General features: G+C 39.8%; 1 protein-coding gene across 2 annotated transcripts in view; it reads right to left on the reverse strand.

The window, feature by feature from the left end:
* Positions 1-13,189, reverse strand: part of ARSB (arylsulfatase B) — a 204,535-nt gene that overhangs the window by 176,429 nt on the left and 14,917 nt on the right. For both annotated transcript variants that reach the window (XM_081230417.1, XM_081230418.1), the window contains exon 2: positions 6,963-7,149. In XM_081230417.1, coding sequence (XP_081086543.1) covers positions 6,963-7,149 — 187 coding nt within the window. The remainder of the gene's footprint in view (positions 1-6,962; positions 7,150-13,189) is intronic.

A 13,189-nucleotide genomic window follows, 5' to 3' on the forward strand; every position in this document is an offset into this window, starting at 1 on the left:
TGAACTGAAATGTACTTTGGTGCTCTGGTCCTAGCTTAACTGAAAGGGAACGTCTCCAGAAACATCTATAAGACAACCGCCAGTTTACTACTAAAGTGATAGTTTTGAGGACGCTGTCACCTTACCTTCTCCCAAAGGAGAAATTTCTCTCAGGTCTAAGAGCCAGAAAGTGCTTTACTCTTCCTGAACATCTGGTTTCCATTTAGCTTATAAATAATGTGACTCTTATAGACTGCTTTTTTTTTTTTGCTTTGAACATAAGAAGTCCCAAATCTCAGAGTTGAATGTGAAGTCTGCTACAGCCAGGCAGCTTGTTGTTGTTTTTTTAATAACTCGGTGCCAAGCAACTATTCCATCTTTTTCTATTCATCCTGATTTTTTTAAAACAGATCTTTATTGGAGTATAATTACTTCAAAATACTGTGTTAGTTTCTGTTGCACAATAAATCGAATCAGCCATATGCATACACATGTCCCCATATCCCCTCCCCCTTGAGCCTCCCTCCCATCCTCCCTATCCCACCCCTCTAGGTCGTCACAAAGCACCCAGCCGGTCTCCCTGTGCTATGGAGCTGCTTCCCACCAGCCAACTCTTTTACATCCGGTCGTGTATATATGTCAGTGCTACTCTCACTTCGCCCCAGCTTCGCCCTCCCACCCCATGTCCTCAAGTCCATTCTCTATGCCTATCTCTTTATTCCTGCCCTGCAACTAGGTTCATCAGTACCATTTTTTTTTCAGATTCCATATATATGTGTTAGCATACAGTATTTGTTTTCCTCTTTCTGAATTATTTCACTCTGTACAACAGACTCTAGGTCCATCCACCTCACTACAAATAACTCAATTTCGTTTCTTTATATGGCTGAGTAATATTCCATTGTATATATGTGCCACATCTTCTTTATCCATTCATCTGTTGATGGACATTTAGGTTGGTTCCATGTCCTGGCTATTGTAAATAGTGCTGCAGTGAACATTGTGGTACATGTCTCTTTATGGTTTTCGCAGGGTATATGCCCAGTAGTGGGATTGCTGGGTCATATGGTAATTCTATTTTGAGTTTCTTAAGGAGCCTCCATACTGTTTTTCATAGTGGTTTTATCAATTTACATTCCCACCAACAGTGCAGGAGGGTTCCCTTTTCACCACACCCTTTCCAGCATTTATTGTTTCTAGATTTTTTGATAATGGCCATTCTGACCGGCATGAGGTGAAACCTCATTGTAGTTTTTTTTTTTTTTTTTTTTGCAGTACGTGGGCCTATCACTGTTGTGGCCTCTCCCGTTGCGAGCGCAGGCTCCAGACGTGCAGGCTCCCTGGCCATGGCTCACGGCCCTAGCCGCTCCGCGGCACGTGGGATCTTCCCGGACCAGGGCACGAACCCATGTCCCCTGCATTGGCAGGCAGACTCTCAACCACTGCGCCACCAGGGAAGCCCCATCTTTGATTTCTTTCATCAGTGTTTTATAGTTTTCTGAGTACAACTCTTTTGCCTCCTTAGGTAGGTTTATTCCTAGGTATTTTATTCTTTTTGTTGCAATGGTAAATGGGAGTGTTTCCTTAATTTCTCTTTCTGATTTTTCATTGTTGGTGTATAGGAATGCCAGAGATTTCTGTTCATTAATTTTGTATCCTGCAACCTTACCAAATTCATTGATTAGTTCTAGTAGCTTTCTGGTGGCAGCTTTAGGATTTTCTATGTATAGTATCATGTCATCTGCAAACAGTGACAGTTTTACTTCTTCTTTTCCAATTTGTATTACTTTTATTTCTTTTTCTTCTCTGATTGCTGTGGCTAGGACTTTCAAAACTATGTTGAATAACATTGGTGAGAGTGGACATCCTTGTCTTGTTCCTCATCTTAGTGGAAATGCTTTCACCACTGAGTATGATGCTTGCTGTGGGTTTGTCATATATGACCTTTATTATGTTGAGGTAGGTTCCCTCTATGCCCATTTTCTGGAGAGTTTTTTTTTTTTATCATAAATGGGTGTTGAACTTTGTCAAAAGCTTTTTCTGCATCTATTGAGATGATCATATGGTTTTTATTCCTTAATTTGTTAATGTGGTCTATCACATTAATCTGCACATATTAAAGAATCCTTGCATCCCAGGGATAAATCTCACTTGATCATGGTGTATGATCCTTTTAACATGCTGTTGGATTATGTTTGCTACTATTTGTTCAGGATTTTTTTAATCTATGTTCATCAGTGATATTGGTCTGTAATTTTCTTTTTTTGTAGTGTCTTTATCTGGTTTTGGTATCAGGGTGATAGTGGCCTCATAGAATGAGTTTGGGAGTATTCCTTCCTCTGCAATTTTTTGGAAGAGTTTGAGAGGGATGGGTGTTAGCTCTTCTCTAAATGTTTGATAGAATTCACCTGTGAAGCCATCTGGTCCTGGACTTTTGTTTGTTGGAAGATTTTTAATTACAGTTTCAATTTCATTACTTGTGATAGGACTGTTTATATTTTCTAATTCTTCCTGGTTCAGTCTTGGAAAATTGTACCTTTCCAAGAATTTGTCCATTTCTTCGTGGTTGTCATTTTTTTTTTGGCATATAGTTGTTTGTAGCAGTCTCTTAAAATCCTTTGCATTTCTGCAGTGTCAGTTGTCATTTCTCCTTTTTCATTTCTAACTTTATTGATTTGCATCCTCTCCCTTTTTTTCTTGATGAGTCTGGCTAAGAGTTTACCAATTTTGTTTATCTTCTCAGAGAACCAGCTTTTAGCTTTATTGATCTTTGCTATTGTTTTCTTTGTTTCATTTATTGCTGCTCTGATCTTTATGATTTCTTTCCTTCTACTGACTTTGGGTTTTCTTTCTTCTTCTTTCTTTAGTTGTTTTAAGTGTAGGGTTAGATTGTTTGAGATTTTTCTTTTTTCTTAAGATGAGATTGCATTGCTATAAACTTCCCTCTTAGAACTGCTTTTGCTGCATCCCATAGGTTTTGGGTCGTCATGTTTTCATTGTCATTTGTTTCTATGTATTTTTATTTCTTCTTTGATTTCTTCAGTGATCTCTTGATTATTTAGTAGCACACTGATTAGCCTCCATGTATTTGTTTTTTTACAGTTTTTTTCCTGTAATTGATTTCCAATCTCACAGTGTTGTGGTCAGAAAAGATGCTTGATACAATTTCAATTTTCTTAAATTTTCAAAGGCTTGATTTGTGACCCAAGATGTGATCTATCCTGGAGAATGTTCCATGTGCACTTGAGAAGAAAGTGTATTCTGCCACTTTTGGGTGGAATGTTCTATAAATATCAATTAGATCTATCTGATCTATTGTGTCATTTAAAGCTTGTGTTTCCTTATTTGTTTTCTGTTTGGATGATCTGTCCATTGGTGTAGGTGGGATGTTAAAGTCCCCTACTATTATTGTGTTACTGTCGATTTCTCCTTTCATGGTTGTTAGCATTTGCCTTATATATTGAGGTGCTCCTATGTTGGGTGCATAAACATTTATAATTGTTATATTTCTTCTTGGATTGATCCCTTGATCATTATGTAGTATCCTTCCTTATCTCTTGTAGCAGTCTTTATTTTAAAGCCTATTTTATCTGATACAAGTATTGCTAATCCAGCTTTCTTTTGGTTTCCATTTGCATGGAATATCTTTTTCCATCACTTCACTTTCAGTCTGTATGTGTCCCTAGGTCTGAAGTGGGTCTCTTGTAGACAGCATATATATGGGTCTTGTCTTTGTATCCATTCAGCCAGTCTATGTCTTTTGGTTGGGACATTTAATCCATTTACATTCAAGGTTATTATTGATATGTATGTTCCTATTACCATTTTCTTAATTGTTTTGGGTTTGTTTTTTGTGGGTCTTTTTCTTCTCTTGTTTTTCCTGCTTAGAGAAGTTTCTTCAGCATTTGCTGTAAAACTGGTTTACTGGTGCTGAATTCTCTTAGCTTTTGCTTGTCTGAAAAGCTTTTGACTTCTCCATCAAATCTGAATGAGATCCTTGCTGGGTAGAGTAATCTTGGTTGTAGGTTTTTCTCTTTCACCACTTTAAGTATATCCTTCCACTCCCTTCTGGCCTGCAGAGTTTCCACTGAAAAATCAGCTTATTACCTTATTGGGATTCCTTTGTATGTTATTTTTTGTTTTTCCCTTGCAGCTTTTAATATTTTTTCTTTGAATTTAATTTTTGTTAATTTGATTAATATGTGTCTTGGTGTGTTTTTCCTAGGGTTTATCCTGTATGGGATTCTCTGTGCTTCCTGGACTTGGGTGACTATTTCCTCTCCCATATTAGGGAAGTTTTCAACTATAATCTCTTCAAATATTTTCTCAGACCCTTTCTTTTTCTCTTCTTCTGGGACCCCTATGATTCAAATGTTGGTGTGTTTAGTGTTGTCCCAGAGGTCTTTGAGATTGTCTTCAATTCTTTTCACTCTTTTTTCTTTATTCTGCTCCTTGGCAGTTACTTCCAGCTCACTTATTCATTTTTCTGCCTCAGTTATTCTGTTACTGATTCCTTCTAGTGTACTTTTCATTTCAGTTATTATGTTGTTCACCTCTGTTTGTTTGTTCTTTAGTTCTTCTAGACCTTTGTTAAACATTTCTTGTATTTTGTTAACCTGTGCCTCCATTCTATTACCGAGATTCTGGATCATCTTTACTATCATTACTCTGAATTTTTTTTCAGGTAGATTGCCTATTTCTTTTTCATTTATTTGGCCTTATAGGTTTTTACCTTGCTCCTTCATCTGTGACATATTTTTTTGCCATCTCATTTTTTTTTTTCAATAAGTGGGATTGTGTTCCTGTCTTACTGGTTGTTTGACCTGATGCTTCCAACACTGGGGTTAGTAGGCTATTGGGTAGAGCTGGGTCTTGCCTGAGATGAGGAATTCCATGAGACCTCACTCTGATGAATATTCCCCGTGGTCTGAGGTTCCCTGTTAGTCCAGTGGTTCAGACTCAGAGCTCCCACTGCAGGAGCTTCGGCCTGACCCCAGGCTTGTGAATCAAGATCCTGCAAGCCACCTGGGGAGGCAAAAAAAAAAAAAAAAAAAGAAAAACCAAAAAAACAATAACAAAGTAAAAAATAAAATTAGGCTAGAAAACTAACAGATAGGAAGAATATAAAAATAAAAATATAGATGAATCAACAACTGGAATATACAACAGTACCACAATAGTAAAAAAAGAGAAGGAGGGAAAAAAGGTGGGGGAAGGCCTTGGCTGTGGAGGGTGGGGGCTAAGCAAGGGTGAGGTTTAGGTGGTGGGCAGGGCTGATGCTCAGGACCCACAGGGCTGGAAAAGGCCCTGGAGGGTGTGTGTGTGGGGGTGGGGCGGTTAGGCTCAAGGAACAGAAGGGGCCCAGGCATGCCCCCCAGCCCTGGTCTCAGAGGGCAGGGGACCTCACCTGGGAGTCCAGCAGGCTTCCTGGGCTCAAGTGGGCAGGGAAAATACCCTCCTCTCCTCTCCTGCTCCTCTGGTCTGGGAGGGGCCCTCCCACCTGCCTCTCCTGATCTCCCCAGCCTCTCTCCTATGCCCACAAGAACCTACGCAGCCTGGAGGGGGCTTTGGAAGGCAGGGGATAGGCCTGGGAGCTCAGCAGGGTCCCTGGGCCCGAGTGAACAGGTCAATCACCCTCCACTCCTCTCCCGCTTCTCCCAGAAGGCCCCTCCCGCCTGCCTCTCCGAATCTCCCTGGCCTCAGGGATGCCATCCTGTCTGGGCTCCACTTCTCCCGCTTCAGTCCCCTTACGTCCTACCGGTTCACTTTGGGGTTCCTCCTGTCTCCTTGGGTGTCAGAGTCCCCCACCAGGGGCCAGCAGGCACCCTAGCTGTGGGGAGACACTAACTCCACCTCTTCCCATACTGCCATCTTGACTCCGCCTCCTCTCACCCTGATTTTTTAATTCTATTTAATTTTAAAAATTTATCTTCATGGTGTGCTCCTTTTTGTATATGGCAGTTTGTAAATAAATGAAGAGACAAATGGGAGGTAGGTAGGGAGCTAAACAGCCAGACAGATAAAACAGAATAGCTAGATGGAAAGCAAAATATGAGAGGGAAAGTTGGGGGTGAGAGATGGGATGAACTGGGAGATTGCGAACGATGTATATACACTAATACGTATAAAATAGATATCTAATAAGAACCTGCTGTATAGCACAGGAAACTCTATTTCACTTCGCTGTACAGTAGAAACTAACAAACATTGTAAAACAGCTACACCCCAATTTAAAAAAAAAAGCAAACTATGAAAAGAACTTGACAGAAAGCTATGTAGCCCCTGGCAAGATAAATAGATAAATAGGTTGTTAAGAAATGGTTTGTAACAGTTTTAAATAGAGTATATATATATTTTTTAAAAACTTTAGGCTTTATATTTATTTTTATAGGGCTATCAAATCCATAAAATACTTATTATTTTGTATCTTTCCTATTACCATTTGTTATTTACCCTCCCATTTTCTTTATTTGATCTATCTTCCCCAATCTAGTAATTTCAAAAACAGATATCACAGAAGGAAAGAAGGATGCCAATTGGAAAAGAGTCCTATCATCTCCAGGAAATACAAAATAAAACCTTTGAACACAATTCACGAGGAGAAAAAAAGATCCTGAACCTTTGTGAAGGAAATAATCTTGTATTGCGTTTTGCCTGGAATTTTTTTAAAAAATCAATCTGTATCCCCCTTTGGTAATAAGGTTCTCTAAGAGTAGAGTGGTCTCTGACTTGGAGGTAGCAGACTCTGCAATGGCCCCTACGTGGCATGTAGAACCCTGGCAAAGATAACTGCCTGTCCCATCACGAGCTGAGTGCACAGCCATGTTTACGGTGGTAGCACTAGACAGTGGCCCCACGGCAGTGCTGACTGATTCACTCTGTGTTCAAGTTTCCAGTTATTTCATTTGATTACACTTGGCTGTGTTTTATGAGAGGGCTGCAGTTGGCCTGAGTTGTTAAAGAAACATGTGCATTTCCATTACCAAAGTAGGTATCAAATCCTCGGCGGGTTGGAAGACATTCTTTCCTGTACATTCCCAGGTGCCATTTTCCGACCATGTGGGTAGCGTAGCCTGCTTCTTTTAGAAGCTGGGGCAGGAGTTTTTCATCCAGAGGAATGCAGCTGGGCTGACAGGGCCAGATTATTTGGTGCTGTAAACCTGTGTGGATCTTAAAATAGATAAACATAAAATTATGGATTAATGATGTTGAAACATTCTGAACAAGCAGATAAAGTGGTTGCCTAATTTACTGGACATATATGTAAACATGCATGTTTAATTCTATTTCTGTACCAGTTAAAGGCATTTCTAAAAGGCATTTTTCTCACTTATTCAAATAAGGTAATAGACATAAATAAGAATTTGAAAGAAATGAATAAAAGCAGTCTAACAAACATTAGATAGTTTCAACAAATATTTATCCAGGAACTATGTTAGAAACTGTTAAGTTTTCACTTCCTAACTCAAAAAAGTAGCCATGATATGAAGTGTGGATCTATCAAGGAAAAAGTGTTCCAATTTCTATGCACATGAGATGTTGGTGTTTGATTAGAAGAAGCTTCTATAATCTTTCAAGACTTGATTTTTTAAAAGGGTATAATGAAGATAATGATTTGCATTTCTTATTCTACCTTACATAAAGCATAATTTCAAAAGACAGTGACCAACTTTTCCTTAAAAAAAAAGTGGCCATCTGATCCATAGGTTAGGAGTGGCTCCCACAAGTATCACCAGGGTGCAAGCACCACACAACTAAGTTTAAGAAATTATCACATGTTGAGTCTTGGTGTAATATTAAAATAGAATACCCACAATTATATGAAAAGGCTATTAAAATAACCGTCTCTTGGGGACTTCCCTGGTGGCACAGTGGTTAAGAATCCGCCTGCCAATGCAGGGGACCCGGGTTCGAGCCCTGGTCCAGGAAGATCCCACATGCCACGGAGCAACTAAGCCCGTGCACCACAACTACTGAGCCTGTGCTCTAGAGCCCGCAAGCCACAGCTACTGAAGTCCGCACGCCTAGAGCCCGTGCTCCGCAGCAAGAGAAGCCACTGCAACGAGAAGCCTGCACACGGCAATGAAGAGTAGCCCCCACTTGCCGCAACTAGAGAAAGCCACGCACAGCAATGAAGACCCAATGAAGCCAAAAGTAAATAATAAAATAAATTTATTAAAAAACAAAAACAAAAACAAAACCCTCTCTTTTCCAACTACATATCTGTGTGAGGCTGGATGTTCTTCAACAACTTTTACCAAAACAATATACAGTTGACCTTTCAACAACTGGGGGTTAGGGGCACTAACCCCTGTGCAGTTGAAAATATAAGTATAACTTTACAGGTGGCTGCATCCAGGGATTCAACCACAGATCGTGCAACATCATAGTATGTATTTAGTGAACAAAATCCACGTATAAGTGGACCCTCACAGTTCAAATCCATGTTGTTCAAGGGTCGACAGTATTGCACAGGTTGAATGCAGAAGCAGATGTAACAATCTAGCTATCTTCTATTAATAGGAAACACGTACAAAAAAATAAAACAGGGAGATTGGTTCAAGATGGCAGAGTAGAAGGACGTGCGCTTACTCCCTGTTGTGAGAGCACCGGAATCATGACTAACTGATGAACAAGCATTGACAGGAAGACACTGGAACTCACCAAAAGAGATATCCCACATACAAAGACAGAGGAGAAGCTGCAATGAGATGGTAGGAGGAGTGCAATCACAATAAAATCAAATCCTATAACCGCTGGATGGGTGACTCACAAACTGGACAACAATTATACCACAGAAGATGATCCACTGGAGTGAAGGTTCTGAGCCCCATGTCAGGCTTCCCAACCTTGGAGTCCAGCAATGGGAGGAGGAATTCCCAGAAAACCAGAATTTGAAGGCTAGTGGGATTTCATTGCAGGACTTCAACAGGACTGGGGAACACAGAGACTCCACTTGTGGAGGGCACGAACAAAGTAGTGTGTGTATCAGATCCCAGAGGGAAGGAGCAGTGACCCCCATAGGAGACTGAACCAGACCTACCTGCTAGTTTTGGAGGGTCTCCTGCAGAGGCAGGGGGTGGCTGTGGGTCACCACAGGGACAAAGACAGTGGCAGCAGAAGTTCTAGGAAGTACTCCTTGGCATGAGCCCTCCCAGGGTCCACCATTAGCCCCACCAAAGAGCTTGAAGCTTCCAGTGCTGGGCCGCCTCAGGCCAAACAACCAACAAGGAGGGAACTCAGCCCCACCCATCAGCAGACAAGCGGACTAAAGTTTTACTGAGCTCTGCCCACCACCAGTCCCTCCCATCAGGAAGCTTACACAAGCCTCTTAGATAGCCTCATCCACCAGAGGGCAGACAGCAGAAGCAAGAAGAACTACCATCCTGCAGCCTGTAGAATGAAAACCACATTCACAGAAAGATAGACAAAATGAAAAAGCAGAGGACTATGTATCAGATGAAGGAACAAGATAAAACCCCAGAAAAACAACTAAATGAAGTGGAGATAGGCAACCTTCCAGAAAAAGAATTCAGAATAATGATAGTGACGATGATCCAGGGCCTTGGAAAAAGACTGGAGGCAAAGATCAAGAAGATGGAAGAAATGTTTAACAAAGACCTAGAAGAATTAAAGAACAAACACCTAGAAGAATTAAAGAACAAACAAGCAGAGATGAACAATACAATAACTGAAATGAAAAATAAACTAGAAGGAATCAATAGCAGAATGGCTGATGCAGAAGAACGGATAAATGACCTGCAAGAAAGAATGCTGGAATTCACTGCCTCAGACAGAATAAAGAAGAAAGAATGAAAAGAAATGAAGACAGCCTAAGAGACCTCTGGGAAAACATGAAACACACCAACATTTGCATTATAGGGGTCCCACAAGGAGAAGAGAGAGAGAAAGGACCCGAGAAAATATTTGAAGAGATGATAGTCAAAAACTTCCTTAACACGGGAAAGGAAATAGCCACCCAAGTCCAGGAATTGCAGAGTCCCAGGCAGGATAATTCCAAGGAGAAACACACGAAGACACATAGTAATCAAATTGACAAGATTAAAGACAAAGAAAAATTATTGAAAACAACAAGGGAAAAATGACAAATAACATACAAGGGAATCCCATAAGGTTAACAGCTGATTTCTCAGCAGAAACACTACATGCCAGAAGGAAGTGGCACGATATATTAAAAGTGATGAAAGGGAAGAACCTACAACCAAGATTACTCTACCCAGCAAGGATCTCATTCAGATTTGATGGAGAAATCAAAAGCTTTACAGACAAGCAAAAGCTAAGAGAATTCAGCACCACCAAACCAGATCTACAACAAATGCTAAAGGAACTTCTCTAAGTGGGAAACACAAAAGAAGAAAAGGACCTACAAAAACAAACACAAAACAATTATGAAAATGGTAATAGGAACATACAAATTGATAATTACCTTAAATGTGAATGGATTAAGTGTTCCAACAAAAAGACACAGGCTCGCTGAATGGATACAAAAACAAGACCCATATATATGCTGTCTACAAGAGACCCACTTCAGACCTAGGGACACGTACAGATTGAAAGTGAGGGGATGGAAAAAGATAATCCATGCAAATGGAAATCAAAAGAAAGCTAGAGTAGCAATACTCATATCAGATAAAAAGGACTTTAAAATAAAGAATGTTACAAGAGACAAGGAAGGACACTACACAATGATCAAGGGATCAATCCAAGAAGAAGATATAACAATTATAAATATATATGCACCCAACATAGGAGCACCTCAATACATAAGGTAAATGCTAACAGCTATAAAAGAGGAAATCGACAGTAACACAATAATAGTGGGGGACTTTAACACCTCACTTACACCAATGGACAGGTCATCCAGACAGAATATTAATAAGGAAACAAAAGCTTTAAATGACACAATAGACAAGGTAGATTTAATTGACATTTATCGGACAATCCATCCAAAAACAGCTGATTACACTTTCTTCTCAAGTGCACATGGAACATTCCCCAGGACAGATCACGTCTTGGGTCACAAATCAAGCCTCGGTAAATTGAAGAAAATTGAAATCATATCAAGCATCTTTTCTGACCACAACACTGTGAGATTGGAAATCAATTACAGGGTAAAAAACGTAAAAAAACCAAACACATGGAGACTAAACAATGCGTTACTAAATAACCAAGAGATGGCTGAGGAAATAAAAAAATACCTAGAGACAAATGACAACGAAAACACGACGATCCAAACCTTACGGGATGCAACAAAAGCAGTTCTAAGAGGGAAATCTAGAGCAATACAATCCTACCTCAATAAACAAGAAAAATCTCCAATAAACAATCCAACCTTACACATAAAGGAAGTAGAGAAAGAAGACCAAAGAAAACCGAAAGTTAGCAGAAGGAAAGAAATCATAAAGATCAGAGCAGAAATAAATGAGATAGAAACAAAGAAAACAACAGTAAAGGTCAATAAAACTAAAAGCTGGTTCTTTGAAAAGATAAACAAAATTGGTAAACCTTTAGCCAGACTCAACAAGAAAAAGAGGGAGAGGACTCAAATCACTAAAATTAGAAATAAAAAAAGAGAAGTTACAATGGACTTCGCAGAAATACAAAGCATCATAAGAGACTACTACAGGCAACTCTATGCCAATAAAATGGATAACCTGGAAGAAACAGACAAATTCTTAGAAAAACACAACCTTCTGAGACTGAACCAGGAAGAAATAGAAAATATGAACACACCAATCACAAGTAATGAAATTGAAACTGTGATTAAAAATCTTCCAACAGGGCTTCCCTGGTGGCGCAGTGGTTGAGAGTCCGCCTGCTGATGCAGGGGACACGGGTTCATGCCCCGGTCCGGGAGGATCCCACATGCCATGGAGAGGCTGGGCCCGTCGGCCATGGCCGCTGAGCCTGCGCGTCCGGAGCCTGTGCTCCGCAACGGGAGAGGCCACAACAGTGAGAGGCCCGCATACCGTGAAAACAAAAAAAATCTTCCAACGAACAAAAGTCCAGGACCAGATGGCTTCACAGGTGAATTCTATCAAACATTTAGAGAAGAGATAACACCCATCCTTCTCAAAGTCTTCCAAAAATTGCGGAGGAAGGAACACTCCCAAACTCATTGTATGAGGCCACCATCACCCTGATACCAAAACCAGACAAAGATACTACAAAAAAAGAAAATTACAGACCAATATCACTGATGAATATAGACGTAAAAATCCTCAAGAGTACTAACAAACAGAATCCAATAATGCATCAAAAGTATCATACACCATGATCAAGTGGGATTTATCCCAGGGATGCAAGGGTTCTTCAATATATGCAAATCAATCAATGTGATACACCATATTAACAAATTAAAGACTAAAAACCATACGATCATCTCAATAGAAGCAGTAAAAGCTTTTGACAAAATTCAACACCTATTTAGAATAAAAACTCTCCAGAAAGTGGGCGTAGAGGGGACCTACCTCAACATAATAAAGGCCATATACGACAAACCCACAGCAAGCATCATTCTCAATGGTGAAAAACTGAAAGCATTCCCTCGAAGATCAGGAAGAAGACAAGGATGTCCACTCTCACCACTGTTATTCAACATAGTTTTGGAAGTCCTAGCCACAGCAATCAGAGAAGAAAAAGAAATAAAAGGACTACAAATTGGAAAAGAAGAAGTAAAACTGTCACTGTTTGCAGATGACATGATACTATACATAGAGAATCCTAAAAATGCCACCAGAAAACTACTAGAGCTAATCAATGAATTTGGTAAAGTTGCAGGATACAAAATTAATGCACAGAAATCTCTTCCATTACTATACACTAACAACAAAAGATCAGAAAGACAAATTAAGGAAACAATCCCATTCACCACTGCAACAAAAAGTATAAAACACCTAGGAATAAACCTACCTAAGGAAGTAGAAGACCTGTACTCAGAAAAGTATTAGACACTGATGAAAGAAGTCAAAGATGACGCAAACAGATGGAGAGAAATACCATGTTCTTGGATTGGAAGAATCAATATTGTGAAAATGACTATACTACCCAAAGCAATCTACAGATTTACTGCAATCCCTATCAAATTACCAATGGCATTTTTTACAGAACTAGAACAAAAAATCTTAAAATTTGTATGGAGATACAAAAGACCCCAAATAGACAAAGCAATCTCAAGGGAAAAACACAG

The sequence above is a fragment of the Mesoplodon bidens genome (assembly GCF_964165515.1).
Source record: "Mesoplodon bidens genome assembly, chromosome: 4".
NCBI lineage: Eukaryota > Metazoa > Chordata > Mammalia > Artiodactyla > Ziphiidae > Mesoplodon > Mesoplodon bidens.